This window comes from Pempheris klunzingeri, chromosome 16, assembly GCF_042242105.1.
Source record: "Pempheris klunzingeri isolate RE-2024b chromosome 16, fPemKlu1.hap1, whole genome shotgun sequence".
Taxonomy (NCBI): Eukaryota; Metazoa; Chordata; class Actinopteri; order Acropomatiformes; family Pempheridae; genus Pempheris; species Pempheris klunzingeri.
Genome location: NC_092027.1, coordinates 7,710,713 through 7,735,697, shown reverse-complemented (window position 1 = coordinate 7,735,697; position 24,985 = coordinate 7,710,713). Strand labels below are relative to the sequence as shown.

Genomic DNA, 24,985 nt, shown 5'->3' with positions numbered 1-24,985 from the left:
CCACCTCACTTCAGAAAGACGCTTCCTGTCATCAGTCTTTCACCTTCGCTAGGCGTGTCAAAGTTACTCCATGCCCAAATGTGGTGATTCTACAAGTACCAAGAATATGTGAACAGTCCATTGGCTCTCTGAAATCTGAACAAGGAACTAGGACCATCCACCCCAAGTCACGTTTCTTCAACAGGAGACCGTCTCCCTTTCCAAAACAGCTTTAACCTGTGACCTTGGTTACCCTAGCAACAGAGCTTAACTCTTCATCTGGAGGGTGCCAGTGTCTCCAAACAATCAGTCAGCTAAACTTTGCTCCAGAGGCAGAGACTTTTCCAGCTTTAGGTTTCATATTTGGCCTGAAGCGACCCCTTGACTCTTGAACATGACCTGTAGAAGCTCCAGAGTCTAAAGAGGGCGAATTCCTTCACAAGTTAGATGAGATTGACACCCTGCTCGTGGACGTATGGCAAATGTGAAGCTATAGCCATCAGATGGTTAGTCTAGCTCAGCATGAAGACTAGAAATGGGGGGAAACAACCAGCCTGACTCTTCAGCTCAGCAGTTGTGTTATATCTTGTTCAGGTATATTTCCCAAAACCTGTGAATATTCTCACACACAAACACACACACACACACACACACACAAATACATACATTGTTTGTGTTTATGTGAAATCAATAGTTTTAATTGAATTGATACAGTTCATGTTTTTCTACCTACCATTTCCTGCCTGAGCTGCACTCAGGACCTGCTACAGAACTGTAATCACAAACAATGATTGCAGTTTTTTCTTTTCTGTATTTTTATCCTCCCTTATCACGACCAGAGACTTCTTGGCGCCACTAAATTACTTCACCATCTACTTATTTTCTGGCCCTTATCTTACTGTCCTCCTTGTCCTCTTTAGGAGAGCGACTACTTCACCCCTCAGGGAGAGTTCAGAGTGGACAAGGCTGGTTCACCAACTCTGCTCAACTGCCTCATGTACAAGATGTCCTATTATCGATTCGGTGAAATGCAGGTGAGGAGAGAAGCTCTTAATGAAAGGCCCCGTGTGTCTTTCTGGATAAGTTACAAAAAAAACCCTCTACAACTCTGCATGTCTTTAATCATCTCATCTCCAGGTCAGGTCAGGGTTAGAGAGAAACTCTCCGCTGAATTTGCAGAGATTCTTTGGGGGTTGTGATCGACTTCATAATTACAAATAATGAGTTTCAGCTCTGTGTCAAGATCAGAAAGTAACAAGCAGCTGCCTTCACCAGAGGAGTAAAAAGTATGGCTACTTTATATTATGCAGCATGCAGCTTTACCAGAGAATAAAAAGCTGCTGCCACCACAAACGGTGTAAAACTTCTTGCCTCTGTATCTTAAAAGCGGAGCTGTCTGACAGACAAGCAGACGAGGATTTAAGGAGATGCCTTGGGGAGCTCCTGAGGTTCAGAGGGGGGGGGTGTCGGGGTAAAGACAGGATGGAGGGGGAATATGAAGGATTGGCAGAAGCTTTGAAATGTGCCATGGCTACTTCTGGCAGGTAGCAGAGCAGAGATGAGAGGGATTCTTCTTGCCAGGTGCTTACATCCTCGCTGTAGACGGCGGCCGGGCCAACGGCTCAGCTGAGATGGGAGAAAACACGGCAGCCGCCATCCGTAGACAGACAGATGAAGCTGTGTGTAATGCTCAGTGCTGTTTCAGGCTAAAGAGATGGAGAGACTGACGTACAGAAGGAGATGAGGACCGGAGAGAGTGAGCCAGACGAGGGAAGAGGAAAAAGGAGAGAGTATGGGGTAGATTAGGTTTACGGAAACAGGATATGACAAAGTGAAATGGAGGCTTAGAGGACATCAGGAAAAAGACAATAAATAGTTCAGGGTGAACCCTACAAGATGGTTAAGAATGCAGTTTATAGCGGTGAGCGGAGATTAAAAGGATAATACTGGCAATGCATAATGCAGTACAGAATAGAAAGTAAGTAATGAATAGAATCGAATTATGGACTTCATATCTCCAAAAATCTGCTAAACATTTTAAAGACAAGTTGAACAATGCTACTAAATACAGGTCAGGATACTAAACTATTGTGACTAATAATAATTGAATCTTCCACTCTCTGAAGCAGCCTGAAGGCATAAATGAGATGCAGAGGTACTGTAGATGGGAACGTGGCACGCAGAGAGAGAGTGAGAGCAGAGAGAGAGGAGGAAACGGGAGAAAAATACGATAGAGGGACTTTAAGAGTACAGTTGACAAGGGCAAATCAAATGTGAGAAGGACACAGTAACAGGAGTAGTCAAGGGCTTTTAGAGCAGAATAAGAGGAATAAGAGGTTGTAAGTGGCTCATACAGAGTGAAGTGTAATGGTCCCCAGAGGGCAGATGCTGCATTGTAATTACAATGTTATCAAACTTTGTGTTTTTCTTTTATAATTGTGTTTGTCCGAGGCTATCTGTTGAGCACTGCTAATGGTTTAATCAGTGAAATGGCAGTGGGCTGAGATGGACTTAGAATGAAGCAGCATTTGCTTTTTTGCTTCAGTTTCTTTTAAAGAAATAGGTCGACATTTGCAGAGAGTTAGATGAGAAGCCTGTCGTGTGTGTACAGTAATGTGAAACTACAGCCAGCAGCTGGTTAGCTTAGCTTAGCATAAAGATCTGAAACAGCTAGGGTTGGCTGGTAAAAGTCATTAATTAAAAGTTATGTCTTTAATAAGTATAAAATGCCACTTGTAAGAATGATGAGGGTTTATGTGGCAGACTGTTTTGAGTTTTGTTAGTTAGAAAGAGCCAGGCTCGCTGCTTCTTCTGTTTCCAGTCTTTGTGATAAGTTCAACATACAGATATGAGAGTCGTATCGAGTCTCTCATCTAACTCTATTTATTTCCCAAATTGTTAAACTATTTCTTGAAATGGAAAAGGCTTTTTTTGAATGCAACATTTTAACCAAAACACCCGGCTAGCTGCTGTCTATGTAGTCACATTAACCTCTTCCGTCTCCCAGCTGGACTTCCGGACACCCCCTGGCTTCGATCGGACGCGCAACGCTGAGATCGGCAACAAGGACATAAAGTTCAAGCACCTGGAGGAGGCGTTCACGTCCGAGCACTGGCTGGTCAGGATCTACAAGGTCAAGAACCTGGAGAACAGAGAGCCGCTGGACCACAAGCTTCGCAGCGTAGTGCCCAAGCAGAAGTACACGTCCAAAAAGGTAGCAGGAGACGTCCTGTTTTGTTGTTTTAAATAGTTGATTAAGTTCAAGACTAGTATTGTACATAATGTGTACTTTTTTATGTCTCCGGTATATGAAATTGGAATAGGTCTCAAAATCGATGATTTCTGTGAGGTGAAAATTATTTTTGTGAGACAGTTTGTCATTTGAGGTTTTCGTTTCTGTCCCTCTGACCAGACTGCCAAGAGGAAGCGAGGACACATCAAGAACAAGCTTGTCCTGAGGAAAGGCAAGAAACTACAAAAAAAATAGTGATGACGATTAACTCTTCTAGGAAAACAAACAAACAAATGCGAAGAAACCTCGAATAACCAATGAAGAAGAACACAGGGGCCGCTTATCTGGCATTTGGTCTCAAGCGCCTCTCATTAGAGCGCCCCTGTGTGTTGAGGAAGTGTCATATCTGGCTCGCTCCAGAACTGTTGTCCGTTTTATTCTGAGGATCTCTGTCTTGCTTATTTTCTTCTGTTTTTGTTTTTTTTTGTTTGTTTTTTATTATTATTATTACTTTGTACTTGAATGTGTGGCAAGGCATAGGGCTGCTCTACTTGGTTTGGCGTCTATTAATTTTTGTGGTACGTTAATTAACTGCTTATCAGTGCAGGATCGGGGTGAGAGGAGGCGAAGGGGAGACGAGAGAAGACTAGGAACATTTGCACCAAAGACCCATCGACCTTGCTCCATGGCACATGTGAACTCATTACTGAGAGTGAGGAAGCGCAGGAGTGAAAGCTGAGGACTTGTTCCTGACACGTGTACAGAGGACAGTATGCGGTATGGAGGAACGTCACTGTGTAGGCACAGTCCACCTGTAATATTAACCTTTTTATCATCATCATCATCCTCCCCTTTATGTCTGCCTGGCTCCTCGACCTTCTTTTTCAACAAATTCTTTAGAAAAATAAATTGGCCTAATATGTAAATATGTTATGTAAAGAAAATGTCTAAAAGGATGATAATATATTGGATTATTGTGGTGATTTTTAAATATGCAGTTTTCTTTTGATTTCTTTGATTGTTTGTTTTTTTTTTTGTTGTATGACAGCAAATAGAAAAGTGAATGCAATAATTCTCGTATAGAGGGGTTTGAGATTTTGTTGGAAGAATGAATGTGAGTTTTTACAACAGCGCCCCTCCCCCCACAGCCTCTCTTTTTCATAAATTGCATAGATTGTACTTTTCTGCTGCTAGGGTTTTAAAGGCGGAAGCAAGCAACTGTGTGTAAAAAGTAGTGATAATAAATTAGGCCTCCCTTCCTGCAGAGGGAGCTCTCTAGTTCAGTGTGCAAAGCCTAGTGCCTCATCGCTGGTCATCATCGCCTCATTATTTTGTGACCGTCTACTTTTGTTTAGCTCATCGTGTATCAATGCAGCGGGTTGGGTGCTTCGACCAGACTGAGGCATTGGAAACTGGACATGTTGGAGATGTCAGGAAGTGGACTGGGGAACTGTGAAGGGGGGGGGGTCGTACACAGGCACTGAAACTGAGAGGACGACTAAGATCAGGAAAGATAAAAAAAAAAAAAAAAAAGAAAAAAGTCCGTTACTGTGACCACAGTAGACTAAAGACCATCTATCGGGTGCTTTAGAGCTGCATCCTAATTCCATTCTGCATACACGTCCATAAAGACGGTGAGAATTAAGTTAATTCACACTGTAGAATTAGCTGCTATTCTTAAATATGTCCGTTAGCTGGGGGGCTGCAGGTAGGTTCATTAATAAATGACTTTTTTGTCTAGATAATCTCAGAAATAACAATTACAGTCTTCTGCTGACTTCCAAAACACAAAAATATTCTTTTGTATCAATGTTAAAAAAAAAATAGAAAAAAAGAGAATCTAGAGAATCTGGCACAAGCAAACGCTTACCTTTTTTTTTTATTTTCATTCAAAAATCGACATGTGATTAATGGAAATATTATCGACTAATTGTTTCACCTCTAATGTATTTTCTAATGTTCTAAGTTATATCGGTAAGCTTTCGGGCAGCAACTAACTAAGTGAATTAGTTGTTTTGTCTATGATCTGTTGTAAATTAAGTTAAAATGTCAGTTTCCATGGTGACTTCTTCAAATGTTTTGTTTTGTCTAAACAAAAACCCCAAAATATTCGATTTACACTGATTAAAAGAACCAGAACAAAGAAGCAAATCCCCTCGCAGAAGGTGCTGAAGAAAAATAACTGTTCTGCATTTTTAACTTGGAAAACAAGTGAGAAAATGGTTGCCAATTAAAGGGTTATTCCACCAGTTTTATTCCAAAAAGTCAGTGTAACTTGCAAAAGGCAGATTTAAGGAAAGGAGGATTATCTCGGCCTCCGCTGCTTTGATTTTGATCTTTAACGTTTAGTACATAGTATGAATCAATTTCCCAAGATGCTGGGTCCTACATTTCCCATGATGCATCTCAGTATCATCTTAAATTAAACCCTCAATGTCTGGTGAACACTCACGTCTTTCAAACTACTCATCCCCAGATTGTCACAGGTTTTCTGTGAGGAATCTGAGTTATGCGAGTTAACAGTGATGTGTGACATTGATGACCCTTTAATTTTCTAAAATGTAAACTAGTCGGCATCGCTCAAAGGAATACTACAGTCAGTACATAATGGATTCTTTATAATAGTATCTAATAGTACTGCAAATTATTATTTTTGTTATTGATTCATTCATTATTTCCTTTATTAATCTTTTGGCCCAAAAAATATCCTAAAATTGGAAACTGACTACGAAACTTCTTCTAAAATCCAAACTGACATATTAACATTATTAATAATATTCACATTTATTAAGATGCAGCCAGTGAATTTTTGGCTTTTCTGCTTTAAAAAATGACTTGAGGATTCACAACGTTTAATCAAACAATGAAATGGCAGATTAATTTATTTTTTTTAATTTATTTTTTATTTTTTCAGCTCTTGTATACAGTTTAGATTTGGGACGCAGCTCTATGGAGCCGTAACCTTTGACTTGTTCTACGGGCACTGCACTGTTCTTTGTGTGTCTGGGTTCCTCAGATGCCATGTCCAAACACTAAAGGAGTTTCTGTATGTGCACGCTTCAGTAACTTTTATCAAATAAGTGACACATCAAAAGACTAACACATCATACAGCTGTACCTGTTTTGTCACATCTCACAGAAAGTGACTTTAATTTAGTGTCTACTGTTTATTCTTTTCTTTACTGAGTCGCTTTGTTCTTTTTGCTTTGATCTTCTCTGAAACTGAGTGTCACTGTTTCAGGCCTCAGACCTTTGGCACGATGTCACGTTGTCACACACGGCGCCTAAAACTGTGTCACGTCCTTTGATTTCTCATTTGTCACGACAGGAGAGAGTTCAGACTAAGCCTTAATGTGATGTACACTTTGTTTCCCTCTTATGTTTTCAGTTTTCTCTCATTCTGTGTGTTTATTAGGAGCGGCCGAACGGTTCCTTCCTCTGCTAAGTTTACTCATTTCTTAGTAGCTCGGTGCCGCTCGTCTCAAAAGCCGTTCCCGTTTGATGATCCCTCACCTGCAAAGTTTACATTTTTAAATTGTTGTTCTGTTCAGCCATCTTTAAATATACACTTAAATGAAAACATCTGTGTAAGCTGTTGTTTTTGACGTGTCCCCTCCACTTGTTAATGGACAGCATTCAGCATGTTCATGTTTTTCCTGTGCAGATCTGGTTTTAGGTGAGCAGGAAGCCAACCACTTGATGGCAGCATTAGCCTTTGGATGAAGACATTTGCCTCTGAGTCTGCAACAGTATGTATAATGAATGAAGTAACTCTCAGGACAGATGAGACAGCTGCTGTTCTGTATGATTGTACGGTCACAGGGTGGAATCACTTGGTACGTGGGTAAATGTTTGAATCAGGAATGTTAAGTCTTTACTTCAGCAGAACCTCCTAATGGGCCTTAACTTGATCTGATTCAGACACCTGAGGTTGGACATTTGTGAAGCAGCACACACACGAGGAGCTGTTCTATAGCAACTAGACTGTTAGAGGAGAAAAAAGGCGTCTTTACCAAGTCTTCTTAAAGTAAAATATCAAGTCTATAACCACACTAGTGCCACATGGGGTTGTAATAAAAAAAAACAAAGCTGTTGGATTAATATACTTACATCCTTCATGGAATATTATTGTTAAATTTAGCCTGAGGAAAGGTCCAAAATTGTGTTTATCCTTCACAGTGACCATCATAATAAACTCAAGTTTCCAGGCTCAACCTTCATCAGTCTGAACTATACTCATCCTCACACCTACAGTTAGCATGTTTAGCATCCTCAATCTGTATTCAGGCCCAACCAGTTTTGGAGCTTCATGGCGGTGGGTGAATAAATGTGCTATTTTTTTTAGCATGTCACATTTAGCGTTTTAGATACTGGACATTCACATTGTATTGCTAGCATGTTGCCATGCTATCGTGGTAACATGCTAATATTTGGTATATAGTCAAATGTTTAGCATTTAGCTTGTTTATCATGCTAATGTTAGTGTTAATGTTCAGCTGAGGCAGACAGGCAGAGTTTGGTTATTTGTTTTAAAATGGTCCTTTTGAGAGGGACTTCTTAGAAACTGGTGGAGGTGTTTCTGCTCGTGGTGTCAGATGAAACGTCAGAGAACCTCCAAAGACATTTATGGAAATCTGTGCAGTTCAAGCTTGGATATTTCATGTTGGAGCCACTTAAGCAAGGCTAAAGAGTGAGATTCTGATTGCCATGGCACATTTATTAGGACAAAATGATCTCAAACAGGACTTGCTTTGACCCATCTTATGACAAATGAGGTGTTGCATGGGTCCTTTACCTGGGCAGTGAATGAGGAGTACTGCGTCACAGTTCGATTAATCACTTGAATGCAGGACATCATGAAAACACGTTTAATTTAAAGGAAAAAAGGTAGAAGGTTTTTATTAATGGACAGTCCCTCCTTTATCCACCATCACCATCTACTTTAGTCTGGAGCCTTTTTAGATGTAAAAAAAAAAAAAAATAGTTTCATGTAAGGCGAGTGTCATAAAACAGTAATGAACAGTGGTTTGCTGACAGGTTTTTCTCTGACAGGTTGCAGGTTTTTTCTCTAAACTGTTGTGTAAATGCAAGTTACTGTCCTGACATGAGCTACAGATAGGCATCTGGTAAATTCACCTGACGTAAAATACTGACACTATTTCAAAATGTAAGTGAAGGAAGAACTGAAAGAGCAAGTAGTGAGATGTGAATGTCCTTTCATGACAAAACAAAACAAAACAAATATATATATATTTATATGTAAGGCCATAAAAAATACATTTTCAATGAAGAACAACATGAAGTGGATTTACTGTTAATTGCTCTTATTTAATTTCTGATTTGCTTTGTTTACAAAAGGCATTTAGTTTGAAAATTGCTTTGTCAAATACGGTCTGTGAAAATGTGAGTGCCACGGTAGTGTGACCCAGTACGTTTGCTTTTCTCTCCAGCAGGCTGGTTACCCCACTTCCCAGTGATTGTTATTCTGCTAGATTATCCTCTCATCTTCACAGACGCAGCCTTCCAGCGACCCCGAGATGTGAGAACATGGCTGTGTGTTCCCGCACGCCTCTTCATCCATATTCATCTACACGGGCGACCCAACGAGAAGTATTAACTTCAGGAGGCGAGCTGCCGGCTGCCTAATTACACGAGTGCCATCTTAGGGGCGCGAACACAGAAAAGATGAGAAGACCCCGGAGCATTTTTGTTTTGGGAGAAGAAGTGGCTAATGGCTGGAATAGCTGAATAAGAGAGGTAGTAATGGAAAGTGTCTGCTGCACAGAGGCGTCTCACTCAGTGGGTGAAGCACTGTAAATGGAGCGACGTGGGAAAATGAAATGGTAAAACACAAAAAGCATGTGTACCAGCAAATAGTACAAGATGGGAAAAGTAGCATACTATTAAAATGTGCCCAAATACATTCATAGTGCAGACAAAACAATCAGGACCTTTACTTTCTACTAGCTCACTGTATAATAATATAAACTAACACATAGTACATTTGTTCGTTTTACCTCTTGGTTTGTATCACGTTTTTAAATGTGGTTAGGTTGTTCTTATTTCCTGTAAAGCTCTTAGAGACCACCCTGATTGGTAAAAGCCATAGATATAAAATATTAGATTTATTTCTATGGTAAAAGTGCTTTATAAACAACTCGTCGACAGCTACAGTATTACGTGTTACAGGGAGCTTGTATCGATTCATTCTAACGCTGCGTTACAAACTAAAAGCTTTGAACCAAACACTGATGATGTCTGAGAAACATACTGATCATAAAAATTAAAAAAAAAAAAATCAAAGTAAAACATCAGTGGCAAACTTCATCACTGTGTGTGTGCAAAAAAGGCCTTGGCAAGGTGAAAAATAGAAATACTCTACTTTGAATAGTAATACTAGTAACTGTATATAAAAATGTACTTTTGTCCCAAGAGCTCGGACCACCGTCTCGGTTGGACAGTGGAGATCCCTTTGGCACCTTGCTTGTTTCCTGTATGTGTGTCACTCTGAGAGTCTATCGCTCCGGTCCGAAGGCCTCCGGAGGACGCCGCTTCCTGACCTCTGACCTGAGCTCGTTATTGTCCACGAGAAGAGCGCGTTGTTCTGCTGTCAGGTCGACTTCCACAGTGGGCTGTTGTAGATCCAACCTTCTCCCTGCATGTGAGAGCGGGAGAAATGGGCCGCAAGTTACCGAAGAGTCAACTCACACACATTAGCGAAAGTTGTACGTATCCAAATGAGAGAGTAGTGGTGTCTGGTCATGTAGACAATGAGATTTTTGCCTTCATCCCATGAAAAGAAAAAAGGGACCCAGTAATGATTTAAAGAACTTCACCTGTGTTTAAACCAGAGGACCTGCTTGATTTAACTAAATGTAATTTTCTTAGTGACAGTTCTTGGTGCAGAGTAAGGTCCGCTCCCTGAGGTTCCTACTTAGGACTGTCTGGGTTTCTGAAGCTATTCAACAGGCACGTCTGAAGAAGCTCACTGGCTCCTTAAGCAGTGCTGGAGTTAAAATCCTGACATTTAAAGGAAATTTCTTATTATGTTGCTGCTTCAGGAATGCAGGAATGTGCAAAGGTACTTTCTACACGTCCAAAATCATACTGCTTCTTTATACTGTTCTTTACAGTATGTTACATTACTTATCGTCATCATGAACTGTTGAGCTGTTAGTGTAAATAAAAATCAACATACATGTAATTTTATACTAACATGGCACGAGACAATACTTCCACTATCGGACGTCAGTATTTCAGTGGAAACTTGGATGATAAAACCAGTTAAAGGGAACAAAATATCTTTAGATTTAAAGCTTATTGGTACAGTGAGCTGCTCCTAAAAACAGCCTTATTTACATTATTATCATTATTTTGTCCCCTTAAAATGTGTATGTAGTGCTGATTTGGGACACAGCTAGTTTATCTTCTGCAGGTCAAAAAGAGACTTTGCTGCCATCAGCTTACAGAAGAAATAGTCCCTATGAAAACTGTCCAGACTGAGGTCTGTGAATTGCTCAGAATAACGGTTGTTCTTTTCTAGATAGAGATGCTACTGTTGATTTTTTTAAATGTAATTGTTCGATGCTGTGAGCTGCACCAACAGAAGCAGGTTTATCTCCGTCCACTCTACCTCTTTCGTGAAGTATTTGGGTGTCCAGGGTTTGTTATCAGCTGTCCTCTGCCTCTCCTCGCCTCTCTGCCGCTCCTCCAGCCTGTGTTTGTGCTCCGTGGCCTCGTCGATGTTCCCCTCCTTCAGCGACTTGGTCACATGTTGCCATAACCGCCTACGAGCAGGCAAAACGACAATTAATGCCTCCCACATGTGGCACGACCCTACCCGTTCAGAAAACTGCATGAAGTCAGCGGTGAGCCGTCCACCTGGATTCTGTCCTCCCTTGTTTTTCCACAGGCCGCAGCTTCTTCCTGGTGACTGGAAGTTTGGTCGTGTCCATCACTTTGGTTTCCCCGCTGCTGTAGGTGAACTCCAGCGTGCCGTTCCACTCGCCCTGGGCTTTGCACACGATGGTGTTGGTCGGGTTGTGTTTGACCTCTGCCGTCACTCTTGAGATGGACAAACGGATTGCTGTTAGGACTTTTCTTTTTCTTTAATACATCTTTCATTTATATCTACATTTTATTTTTCAGGAATGAGACACTTAATATAAATTAGAGCCACTCTGAAGATGTTTTTATGTGATTATGAATCCTGTTTGTTATGGTAATTTAGTAAGATTACAGAAGGAAAAGATTGTGGTTTTGGTTAAATGTTAGTAGCAAATACATCACATCTCCTGTTTCAAGTGTTCACAGCCATAAAACACATTAATCATGCTTAAGTTACATCAAACAGGTCCTGTAGGGAACTGTGCAGGTCTGTGCTGTATGAATATTGTGCAACTTGGCCAATTAGAAGCTTAATCGCAGTGGCATCACATTTCTCAAATTACTACTTTATTACTAAGAGACAGGTTTGTAATTATGGCATCGTATTGGTTATTTTAGAGGCGTTGAATGATATTTGTCTGTGAAAACTATCACAGTCTATGTGATACTGTGAGCCAGATGTTAAAATTCTACACCAAGTGGCTTTTATGTCATTAATATTTTTAATAGTGCGCCAAATTTGGTGTGTTTGGTGTTTAACTGTGAACTTTGAGCTCTACATCCAACAGGAAGCAGGACGTGTGCTGCTGCTGCTGTTAAGATTTTTTTTAATGCTGCAAATGGAAAAATAAGTAAAAGGATGATCAAACGTATGTGTACAAGTATGTTGTTTGTGACTGAATAAAATAATTGAAAGATGTTTTCTTTGTTTAATCCTCAATATTTAAGTAAAAGGAAAAAAAAATCAATATGAGGTGCAGAGAGGAGGGAGAGGGGTCGCTACATCAGGAAGTTAACAGCGGATGATGCATCCCTCATATGAGTTGTAATTGTAAGAAAAATCTTACAAATCTTAAAAATGAAAACTTTTACAGGGAATTTCAACTTGCAAAAATGAATAAAATGGGCGAATGAAGGATTTACAGACTGTATTTATGAAGCTGCTCAGGCTTAGACCTTTATTACAAGGGTAATCGATGCCATATTCTGCCTGATAGCCAATAAATAAAAAGCCAACATTTATTAGTCTAATCAAAGTGCGGAGCACAAAGCCGCAGTGACACCAGGCAGGTTTATAGATGGAGGAGATGAACCAGCCTGTAATCTCGTATAAACGCTCACCTGTGTACCTTCCCTCCATAGAAAGGCTTGGTGTGAAAGGTGACGGTGGCCGAGTAGCCGCTCTTGACACAGTTGATGGAGACTTTGCCCCCCAGCTCCACCCAGGGCACGGTGAGGATGGAGCGGGCGTAGGCACAGGGCAGCGTGAAGACGTACTCCTCGTCGTGCTCCAGGAGACAAAGGACCCCTGAGAGGGGGGGAGGGAGAGAGGAGGAAGTGAGAAAAGATGCATGATGGGAACCCGGATGTGCAGGATCAGACGAGCAAACAGACATTAAATGATGTTTTCTGAGCTTGTTGTGTAAAACACTGAGAGGAAACTAGTTTGGAGGAGGTGATGCAAACCCTCAAAAGTTTAAATCAGCTGAGGCGTGTCCAGCGGCTGGTTCCCCTGCACACTGCCTCTCTTTGTCTACATGCGTAATCAAATGTTGGAGTAATAAAAACTAATTTAATAATCTATGGCTCTGACGCATGGATGTTTCCTCCAAGCCAGCTATGTGACCGTCACTGATTTTCTTTATGCACTCACAAAACACAGCAGGTAGAACAGCAGGTACACAGAAACTAAATGCTCATTACAACATTAAATTCAATGTAATGGATAGCATTTTATGGTGCCCTCATTTACAGTTAATGGAAGAATTAAAATGTGGTGCAGCAGCTGTTTTTAATTTTAAGCTTTATTAATGTTGTGATTAAACTAAATTTAGCGCAGTGTGCTTGTAGTTTCATGTTCTGTCTGTAAAGGTAATTAAAAAAATATTCTTTAAGCGAACTGGAGGCAGAGACACTTCTTTTCAGTTACTTCTAACTCATAATGCTGAGCACAATGAACACACACTGTGAGGAGCATTATATTGTATAAACCAGCTGATATCTCATTAATCTCATTAGTGTTTAGGAGAGGCTGTTATATACTTTAAGATCATGAGCCACTCTCTGCGTATGTAATTCATCATCTGCGTCATTCAGTCAGTCTAAGTGGATTTATTTGGTCTCAGACAACAACACCTTTATGATTTCTCTCTGCCTCTCACATGTCCATGAATAGCTTTCTGTTCTTACACCATAATCACATGAGCACAAGAGATCACATGTGCTGCTACGTCTTACCGCGAGACGCCTAAAGGAGTCGTATCCTGACACAGAGAGCTGAAATTAACCTCAGAGCCAGAGTCACGTAATGGGCTCTGAATGGGCTTCAGTTTGCTGTGGTGTGAGGAGATAACCATAGAGGATAAATTAAAGATCGCTCTGGATCCCAGTGACTCTAAATCAATAAGAAAATGTATCACTAAACTGGACAAATACGACACAACTCTTCATACTGGATGTTACTGCTTCTTCTATCTTCTATTAATATTTTCATGGAAAGTTTATGATTTTTTTTACCATTTAATGAAACACAGTGACTATAAATCAATGCAGAAATTATTACTACATGGTAAAAACAGGACACGCGTTCTTTATATATTCAATCTCAGTGCTTCTTCTATTTTTCAGTTATAATTTTAAAGAAAATTCATGATTTCTTTTCCATAGCTTCCATTTATGTGATGCAGTGACTACAAATCAGTGCAAAACAGGACACACATTACTATACTACACTCTCTGGGATCTTAGTACTTCTTCTATTTTTTTAAAATAAATAGTTTAATTAAAAATATTTTTTTGTTTAATCGCTTTCATGTAATGTGAGGCACTGACCAAAGTGTTTCGCTAATATTGACAAATCAGCAGAAATGTACTGAGATAACATTGTTTTTGTGTCAATTAAACAGTAATTTATCGATGTTATGTTATATTATGTTAGCTTGAGGTTCTGGAGGTGAGTTAAACGTCCTATTAAACTTATAAGTATAATATTAAACTTAAAACTGCCATAATAAGTGAAAACACCTGAGTGGATATGTGTTGCCTTTAATCTGTATTGCTGCACAACATTTCATCAGTTAGCTTGATTAGCTGATAATTACCAAGTTTATTTCATCCATACAAAGTGTAAAATCATCTATTTCCAAACTAATTCTTGTAACACTGTAAAATCATCTTGTACATCTGTTATGGAAGCCCATTTCCACCAATGTGATGAAATGAAGAAATGCTCCTTCAAGTCATTATAATGAGAAACTTAAATAACGTCTGAATATGTTGAAATAATGACTTAGTATCAACAGTATCAGCTTAGTAACAATGATGAACTTTCTCAAGTCATTATTTTGAGGAAGTTTCTCATCATAATGTCTTACAGGATCTTTTTTCCCACTACAGTGGCACAAATGTGCTTCCCTAGCATCAGTCTGTGGGATGTCATTCAGTAAGGCTGTGAGAGTCAAAACAACCTGAGCAACCACTCATCACAGTGTCACACAGGTCACATTAGAAATCCAGACGGTCGTGTACCCAAAAACTATGTGGCTGCATCAGCTGCTCTTCCTCTACTCCTTTTCTGGTGCTGACTCACTGCGTGTCAGTCAAGTCTGAGCCATTAGCAAAAAATACTTTATCAACTGCTATCAGGCAATCAATACGCCCTGGGGTGAGGGTCACCATGATCTCGGACGGCAGCATCAGCCTCCACACTGATGATGAACTGCTGCGTCACAACGTGCAGACAATAAGCCTGAGAACGCCGTAATGTCCGACCCAAACTGTTCACGTATCCAGATTCAGTCGATTGGGCTCAAGGACTTCCTGTGCCTCCGCTGAGGGTGACGCATCGCTGCCTACTGTACACAGTGTGATGGCGCTGACAGGGAGGACTGGCTTATTGATCGCCACGGGAGAAGTGTCACACTCTCTGGTACAGGACAGGACACGGTTACCGAAAGAAACACTGCACTATTTTCTGAGTTTTCTTGATGACATTTTGCTCCTCCGGTTACTCAGATCACACAACGAGCACCTTTATAAAAACAAGTAGAATCCAATTACGTTACAAAAGGCAAACTACATTTTAAAGGCAGAACTTTAGTTTAAACTAATGCTTGTCAGATGTGTTGACTCAACTGAAAGGTCAATTTTTTGGAACCGAAGTTTGTAAAATATCAGTGTCTTAGTTTGATATTGTTACTTGTGGAGTGACTCTTTAAGGAAGAATTCTGCAGCTTTTTCAATGAATACAACAGCTATTCAGGCATGAAGAGCTTTTACAGTGATCACAATTACAAAGGCAGCTGCTCAAAGGACTTCTATCAAGTTAAACACAATTTATAGAGTCGTCTGCCAGGCTGAGACCGTTTTCACTCAGTCTGCTCCCTGCATTCAACAACTCAAAGCTACACTGATCAACATTTTCACATAAGCTCTGGAAGAAGTTACCAGTGTGAAACTCAGAGAGAATTATCTCCTTTCATCATGGGCGTTGTTTGTCACATTGGACCCCTAACGCTAACACTTAGCCTAGCCTTAACCCCTGAGTCAAACGAATGAGAATTTCACAAATCTAGTGTTGGGGGCTTGTTTGACAAAAGAACTTGTATTGCTCTTTAGTTATCAAACCATCTGCAAAAGCATTGGCAAGGCACCCATGAACAATTTGTGGATCCAAATACGTCAACAGTGCAGGATTGCGGTTTATGTTTAAATGATGCACTTGTGTGTCCTTCTTGCATTGTTTCTGTGGCAGGATGTTGTAAAATGCTCAGCTGACCTTCCCCGTGTAAATAAATAATATTTAGCGCAATGTGTCAAAAGACGCTGCTAATGAATGTATTTATAAAGGCGGCATATGGAGCCGTTTAAAAATGAACAAAGAGGCGAGTTTAGCCGTCCGAGATGCTGCTCAGAAACACTGAGAAAACATCTCCAGTCAGCCCTCATCAATACCTACGATCACTCAGCAAAAGGCATTTAAGGGGATGTTTGCTGCACTAAATAAATAAATAAATATGTGCAGCAACAGAAGAAGCACATTTTTATGAGCTAATTTGTATTTACTGAGGGGCTCTACTCTGACCTGCTGAAGTGTTCTTCTTTAGTTCACCTCCTCGAGATTTATCTTAGATTCGATTGTGTATTTATCATCATAATGTTTTTATGCTGCCAATGGGAATTTCACATGGTTCAGTAAAGAAAAAGAAACAAAGATATGTTCAAACCAAAGTGAATCAACAGAGGAAAATGTGTTCTGTGGGATAAAACTTGTGAACTTGTGATGTATTTTAGAAGCTCCATGACTGGCTCACCTTCTCCCACCATGGACACTCCTATCGACATTCCCATGAACTTGCTCTTGGTCCATACGTGGGCGTTGACGCACATCCTCCTCTCCCGGCACTCACAGTAAAACCCCGACACCGGTGGATGATGGGACACCTGCTCGGCCACAAATCGGACTCTGTAGCAGCCTCCCGGTGAATCGTCACTCTGCTGCGTGTTGTTGGGGGCCCTGCTAGGCTCCCATGAAGGCCCCTGGTTCGATCTGACTAAAGGTTTCACTTTTTCCCGAGGCACTTCCCAGGAACAGTGGAAGGTCTCCCCCAGCACGGGGTTGTATGGCTTCTTGGCCACGGCACCTTTCCGCCCTTCGTGGAAGGCGGTCAGGTAGTACTCGACAAAACGGACTATTCGGTCCTCGGCCGTGGCCCCAGCTGTGATTGACAGGAACATGTCAGGGTGGGCCATGAAGTTGGCGTACATCTCCAGTAGTGATCGCTTTTCCAAAATGAAGGTAGGCAACACCACCTAGAAAAGCCAAAGAGGTTAAATGATGAGATTCATGTTGGGAAAACAGCAATGAGGGAAGACTACAATCACTTTTATGACTTTGAGTCTGTACAATCTCTCTTTGTCGTTCTGATTTAAGAGTCACTGTTTCTGTGCCTCACCCGTGTGAGGTCCATGCCCAGTTTGAGCTGGGAGAGCAGGTGGAGAATGATGCTCCGCTGGTCGTCCAGGACACCCAGGTCCTCCTCCTCGTTATCCTCCGTATCTGTCACCTCTTCAGTGGGGCTGATGTCCTCCAGCCCTGCGTGCTGCTGCAATAAAACGAGGAGAAAACGGAAGATTTAATGATTTTCACCTTTTCAGTCTACATGAAAAAGTTGAACTGAACTTTGCTGTTTCAGTACATGTGGAAGATCTATGCTTTGTGTGTTTTGTGTACTGGAGCAAAAAACAGCTAAATGTGAGTCTGTTGTAATATTCTAATGTCACAATCCCAACAAATGAAAATACAACATAATGATGACAATTCTGCACTTTGACAAGACAGATCAAGTAGCTTCTTAATTGGACAGATGATCTATTACCGATCTATTTATCTATTTGTGTTTATTGATGTGTCTACTTTACGTATTAATTTGAGTTTTTCCATTAGAGCTTGAGGGTTTGATTGCTCTTCAGGACAGAAAAACAATCAGACTTGATATATGATGAAGCTGCAGTTGGGAAATAAATCTGAGGGGTTTGAGATGATTAAAGGATAACGTTGCCATTATTCTCTCTTCCAAGGCCAAAACCAATAACATCTCTATATAATTTTTGACTTCTGTAATCTCAGCCGCGAGCTCACTGGTTCCTATTGACGATGCAAACCTTTAAAACGGGTCATGAATACAGTACATTTCTAAAAAGCTTCAGTAAATAGTAACAACTGGGAGCTGTGGGTTAATACACATTTGGTGAGCTTGTGATTATTAGTGAACAGCAGAACGCTGTAAGTGGTTCGTAATGTGGGAATATGGTTTTTGGACAACTCCTTTTCCCCTTTTTCTCAGATATATGTAACCTGGGTTAAGAGGTCCAGAGTCTGGTGATGCCCACTATTCCATATATTCACAGATTCAGAGCTGTTTGCTGTGACGCCTGTCACTTGGAAAGGCCACGAGGAGGAGGATTTTCCTTCACCAGCATCTAGCTGTCAATACCGGCGATAAGGTCAGCTCATTTGTACACCAGCGCAGGACGCATGACAGAAGCACCCTATAAATACCAAAAGACACGACCTCATTTACTTCTCACTACAGCCCATTCACACTCCCGCCTTTCAAGCCTCTTCTACTTGTTTCATATGGCATTAGGAGCACTGCATCTCTTTGCCTTCAGCACAGACCTGCACAATGCCTTCATGGGTGTATAATACTTCCCAGTGGCCAAAGTGGGCAGCTGTTGTGTCCTTCATTTCAGCATTCAACTGGAAACTGATCTAGTGGAGGTTAAAGAAGAGCTGATGCCTTTGATATCTCCTGCAGTAACTTGGGGCAGGAAGGAAGAGAAAAAACAAGAAAGAGGCTGATGTATAATGCAGAAAGTGCTCTCGAGCCTGTGGGCAACAACAACTCTCTGTACACCCCCTCCGCCCTGCTGCTCTTTATACTCCCTTTCTATTAGTGGCTCTGTGCAATAACATTCAATACGTGTCCTTTTTCCAGTTTGTAGATGTCTCATTTTAGTGAAGCTGCTCCTTCAAAAAAATTTTTTGAAAATAAAGCAAAATGAGCAGAAATACTGAAAGAATCTAAGCTGAGGGTCCTGGCAGCGTAATTGCATGGAGTGCTCCTGCAGAAGGGGAGGAGAAATACTGAAGAAAGAGACATTTCCCGGACCAGAGTGCCTGCCTGTCACCTGAATATTTCATTCCATGCTTACGTGCCAAAAGCTCCACACATCCACACTGAGCACACACTGTGCACCAAAACATCTCGCACAAAAGACACACACGGAAGCACACGAGCGAGCACGCTTGAACACACACGTACAGGAGTCCCTGGAGCTGGTTGGGTCTCGGAGCAGAGTGATATATATAGAAGTGAGAGGGAAAAGAGAGGAGGTACTGAGGGGGGGAGGTGTGTTATGATTCCAGTGGTTCTAACTAATTAAATAGGCTCGTGACAGCAACGGGAAATTACTGCTGAAGAGGTCAGAGCATCTCTGCAAAAACCCTTAAGTGGATACACTGATGGACTTAGTGGCTGCCACTGGCTAAGACTTTTTAATGCAGTTTAACTTGTCCAGTGGGTAATAATGTGTCTCGAATAATAAGTAAGAACAGAGAGTGTTTGGATTTATGACTCAAGAGGAGGAGGATGAGACCAAAGTGGATAAAACAAAAAGGTTTCATGGTTTTTCCTACCAATGTTGGTCATTACAACATAAAATCTTTTGGTTGTCTTGTGTTCGGTGGTAATATGCCATCCCCGACATTACTCTGCGTGTAGTTTCTATTCAGTACATCACATATTTTACATTTTTACCAACCACTGTTCTGGCTACAGGGTGCTAGCACAGGATGCAAGCACTGTGTTTAACTTTCAAAGACTGCTGCTACTATGAACGATTACATAGAAATGAACATCTAATACATGTGTTGGTCAATGAAGCACTGGTTTTTGGGGTAATTTAAAAAAAAAAAGAACATCAAAAATAACACATGGACAACACTATGAGTGTTACAGGGTTAGCTCATGGCTAAATTGCTACATTTGGTGAATACTATGGGCCTTTTGTTTATTGGTGCCGTTTTCCAATTGGCCACCATTTACAAAAAGTTAATATGTTGCAGGTGATTGACTTTATTTACAGTTAAATATTCTTTTAAAAGGTTTATAGATCCGTTACAAGTTGTTTTTTAAGTTTGTGAAAAACACTGTTGGGTGTTTGGAGAGTTACAGAGAGACAACCTGGAAACTACAAACATGTTTTTATTAACAGTTAGTAATTCATCTATGAAGCATGATTAGATATCAGCCGTTATAAAGTTGCATGAATCAATGGAATAATCAATCTCACTTTTTGTCCAAAGTAACTTTAAGGCTGCTGTACATATAAATGTTTACCACCAGAGTGAAGCCCTGCTGGCTAGTTTGCTCTATAATTTATGGAGTCAACAAAGACTCTCAGTGTTGGAGGAAAACTATGCTTCCCATTTCAGATAAATGATGTTCCCAGTGATAGAATGTTCCCAGTGAACGCTGGGTAACCCCTTAGTTTGCGTATCCAAAACAGATCAGTGCACCATGAGAGTACACATGCACAGACACAAACATCAGCTTGTAAACACTCACACTGCACGGCTGCGTCGCTACAGGCTTGACCTGCATGATACTGGATCTCATCTCCAAAAAGGGAAAAGGTAAGATGGCCTCGGGTAGACACAACCAACCGGAAAATCCAGCCAAAAGAGGGAAGATAAAGCTTCTTGCTCCACAAACAGGATAGCCACAGTGGGAGGCTTGAGTCAGTGTAAAATCCAATTAAAGAGGTGTACTCTCAATGGAAAACCCGTCAAAAACTGTATCTTTTGAGGAGTTCAAAGCTCCGATAAGCACCGCAGCCAAAAAGTAAACACACTTCTTCTGTAGATGAATTTGCTGACTGAGTGAGCAGCCCTCTTAAAAAGGAGTCCTGGGTCTTGTTAAAGAGACGTACAGTGTGGCTGATTTAAGGTGGAGAGCTGCTGTGCGTGACTTGCAGAGAGAGCCTCCCTCCTCTCTGCCCACCACCCACTCTGAAAAACGGGAGGAGGGAAGCAAAAAGAAAAAAATAGAAAAAAGCTCAGGGAAAGTCCCGGTGACGTTTCCCTCTGCATCCTCCCATCATCCCCCTGGTGTGTTTCCCTACATCCCTCTTTCTATTTTTACATCCTCCTCCCTTTCCTCATCACTTGATCCTGCGCTCTCCTCCTTCGACATGGCTTTCCTGTCGTTATCCTTCCTTCAACACCTCCACTTTTCCTCCACCCTGTGTGTAATACATGCATGTGGGTGTGTGTGTATATCACCTCGCTTAATTACCACAACTCTGCCACTTCTGCAAACCTACAGCAGTCAACTCTTTTTCAGGAGTTCAGGGGCAGCTGTCCGAGTCTCCAGCGCGTTTTTATCAGATTTTCCTGCACTCCCCTCTCACACTCTCCCTCAGTTTGTGTCTCTCTGTGACCGACTCTTTCTCTAAATCCATTCCAGCCTGACGGTCTTCCTTTTAATTGACTCCAATCTCATGTTTGATTCATTCTGGCTCCCCTCCTCCGCCCTCGCGCTGTCATCTCCGTCATTGTTCCTTCCATTCACCCTCCCTTCCCTTGTCTCCTCACTCATTCACGCTATTCTGTTTCATCACCATCTCCCTCCTCGTCTGTCTCCTCATTCGTTCACTTCATTTCCCTTCCCTCCTTCCTGTTCTCTTTTCTCTCTTTTCACTCTGAATACCTCTCAGTCTCTTTGTCTTTTCTGTCTACCTCTCTCTGTGTCTAACTCTGTCTCACAAGTCACCAGGGGAGAGTGTGGGCGTCCACAGGAGGCTCAGATACAGCAAGTCTGCTCGTGCTCCCACTTCAAAGACTACATTTCTTTCTCGGTTTAAACAGGATAAACTTTGAGGGTTTGTCCTCCTTCACAAGCCGTCCTCTTCATCCCCTATCATCATCACTTCCATCTCATCTGAGAACTGGGGCATGGTGGTGGAAATAGAGGGTGTGTGACGCTCAACTCCTGAACCTTTTGCTATGAAATCACTCCCCGGCATGAGTGCTGCCTTTCTAGCTCTACCTTTGAAGTGTGTGTGTTGGAGTAACGTGGATTTCTCCTCCTTCTACCTCTTTAGGGACAGTCAACAGACAAAAGTAAAAAGGTAACCTGCATTATTAGTCATCACACTGGCGCGGGGAGGACAGCTTTGTTGTGCAAATTACATTTTTTGTCTCCGCTCACCTCAAACTAGATTTTAATTAGTCGGATGTGTTTCCTGCTGCGTTTTCATTTGCTCAGATGCTAAAACTTGACCCTGAACACGAAATCTTAAGTATAGAGTTCGTTGATCGTTGAAGCCCTCAGTGAGGCAAGTTTTAAAAGACTGCTAAAAAAACAACATATAAACAATAACCCCAAGTTTAATTATTCAGCCTAAACAATTATGATTGAACACAATCTGACATGTGATGCTGTCGTTTTTGTTTTTCTTCTTACTTGACTTGTATTCGTTCTTAACATATTTTTGTGTGTGTGGACCCCAGGAAGAGTAGCTACTACCTTAGAGGCAGCTCACATTCTATTCAAATAGATAGAGAGTAAGGAAGGAATACAGATGAGCTGCTTGTTGGATGGTAAAATATGGTATGTTGATTGTTTTTTCACTAACAGCTAAAACAGTGCGCGATGATAATTAGTATGAAGTAAACACTGTATGCATGCAGTAGTACCTAAAAGCCATGAACCACGATCCGACATTCACATCCAGCTGTGTGGAGGTGATCAGATACATTTCTAAAAATTCTTAACTCTTCACTTTTCACATGAACAACAAAGTGCAGCGCTACGAATGTCCTCCAGGAGAATAATACACTCAGAACCACTGAGCTCTGTTTTTAAATCCCGCTGGCTTAATGAACAAGCTTCAAGTTATTTATTGTTTCTAAGTCTGTCTTTGCAGTAAACACATGCGCAAAGTTACTGAGAAAACTGAACGTGACCGTTTACAGCCGAGAGAGACTGCAGCACATAGAGAGGGCTGATCTCAGGTACACAGCTACAGTTTACAGCACTGGCAGCTGATTATTTTAGATACGGATTTGATCTGTTGAATATTTTTAATTAGTCATCTGCAAAACAGTAAAAACATGTATAGAAAAAAAGGTCCATCACAAATGTATGTAGCTGGAATCAGCGACTGCTTTTGTCATTTTTTTGCTTGACAAATAACCAATTAATCAATTTACAAAATAGTGAGGTGATTTTTTTTCATTAACTAATCAGTCAGTGGTATTTTGACCTTTTAGTTCAGTCATTGTTCGTTTTTAAATGAATATTATTATTAATAAAACATCACCACAATAGAACAATTCTGTGTGGGCTGTAGTCAGACTTGTCTGTCAATCAGTGCACGCTGTCACTGCTAACACAGTATGTGTCACAATATTGGTGCTACATGCTGTTGCACAACAGTTCTGTTTCTGATATTATTATTTTCAATAGAAGTGAGATTTATTTTTTGCCTCTGCATATTTTCTCTCTTCAACAATGAGGAAATGGAAAAGGCAGCAAACACATGAGTCCCTGCATTCGTTTCACCTTATTGATGCTGAAATGTTGATCTTTAGAACAGTCTGTCCACCACGGTTATACTGAGAAGTGTTTGTATCCTGCCCGTTAGCCTCTGACCTCTCTCTTATCAGCACGGCATTTTCACTGTCAGGACGGCGGCTGACTAGATGTCTTTTGTTTCACATCATTCTCAGTAAATCCTCGGGCAGCGTCCGTGTGGGAACCGCTAACAATCATAACGTGATCAAAATCACTTTAAAAACACCTCCTGCCCAATTTGACATTTAGTCAAAACAATCACCAAACTTCCAAACACTGCTCGCATGCTCTGAATGTTTTCCTTCATTGAATCGCTGCCTGGAGGAGAAAGATAGTTTAATAAATTGGTGGTTTTATAACCAAAGTAGCAACGGGGTGTATTTTTGTGCTCAACTTCCTCTGTTAAATGTCAGGTATGTTTTGAATGTCAACTTCCAGGGAGCTTCTAAGGGCTTCCAGTTTGGGCCCCATTTGGCATTTATCTCAAAGCTACAGGTTATTTTTTGTACCTGCCTTACCTATCTGCCATTTTATATAAAGCATGCAATTGTTTATCGTGTTTACTTATTAAAGGCCTGCAAACTCCAGTAGGATGATAAAGGTGAGCAGGGCTGCTTTCAGTGGGTCCTCAGATCTACATGAAACACAAAGGTTTCATATTTCTCACTAAAAACAATGGAGCTCAGTGAGAGGTGAATTTTCAGCTATGTGAAAATGACTCTTCTTCTTCTTACATTAATTAGCAGCTTTAAGGGCATCTCAGTGGTGGCAGATGTCTGAGCAGATTGCATTTACTGCTTGGCTTGAAATTAGGACACATGTATGTATGGGCTTTCATTGTTAGTGTAGAAAACTACAGCACAAACAGAGCGAATGACTAACAGAAGGATTTAAAGCTATTTTTGCATCTTGGGATGGGAAGTTCTACTGGAAAACAATAGAGCTAAATCAGCCCAGGGTTTTCTGTCTCTACTGTACCTACAAAATCACAATAAATGCCAGAGTTGCAGTAAATTGTTACCGAATCTACCACATTAAAGGAAAAGGCAAAATAGTGAATGCATGGAAGCCATGACAGCTGACAGACAGCGGCAGTGAGGCGTCTTTTCTCAGGTACCAAAAACAGAGACACAGTGCTTAAAAAAAAAAAAAAAAAAATCCCAAAACACTTGAATGGTTATGACTAAGAAAGTGAATCAACCCTGTGCCAGAGTCATTCCTCCCAAATCTCTCCCACTTCTTTTTTTAAAAAAAAAATGAGGCAAGCACAGCTGAGATGTTGAGTTTCAGTGCCTCATGTATAAATTATAACGGGCAGTTTCATCAGCACAGCATCTAATGAGAGGATATGAAATGCAGCCGGGGCACACACGGCGGTTCGGTACACACTCTCACACAGACACACACACAGATTAAAGACACAGGACCATGTTACAGTCATCCTGAGTTGAAGGGGGAGAAATTTAGCAGTAAAAAACATCACCACGTAGCTACACTGTTGTCCATTTCAGTGGACTAGACTCAA

General features: G+C 41.0%; 2 protein-coding genes across 2 annotated transcripts in view; one reads left to right on the top strand and one right to left on the bottom strand.

The window, feature by feature from the left end:
* The window catches only part of LOC139215265 (dolichyl-diphosphooligosaccharide--protein glycosyltransferase subunit STT3B), a 74,717-nt gene extending 69,905 nt beyond the window's left edge, over nt 1-4,812 (top strand). The window contains exons 14-16 of the mRNA XM_070846174.1: nt 900-1,013; nt 2,987-3,193; nt 3,392-4,812. Coding sequence (XP_070702275.1) covers nt 900-1,013; nt 2,987-3,193; nt 3,392-3,466 — 396 coding nt within the window. The 3' untranslated portion in view covers nt 3,467-4,812. The remainder of the gene's footprint in view (nt 1-899; nt 1,014-2,986; nt 3,194-3,391) is intronic.
* Nucleotides 4,813-7,931: 3,119 nt separating this feature from the next.
* LOC139215701 (oxysterol-binding protein-related protein 10-like) overlaps nt 7,932-24,985 on the bottom strand; it is a 68,891-nt gene continuing 51,837 nt past the window's right edge. The window contains exons 8-13 of the mRNA XM_070846743.1: nt 17,272-17,421; nt 16,630-17,128; nt 12,440-12,626; nt 11,093-11,275; nt 10,845-10,998; nt 7,932-9,866 (exon numbers count right to left, since the gene is read on the bottom strand). Of these exons, the coding sequence (XP_070702844.1) occupies nt 9,822-9,866; nt 10,845-10,998; nt 11,093-11,275; nt 12,440-12,626; nt 16,630-17,128; nt 17,272-17,421 (1,218 nt within the window). The 3' untranslated portion in view covers nt 7,932-9,821. The remainder of the gene's footprint in view (nt 9,867-10,844; nt 10,999-11,092; nt 11,276-12,439; nt 12,627-16,629; nt 17,129-17,271; nt 17,422-24,985) is intronic.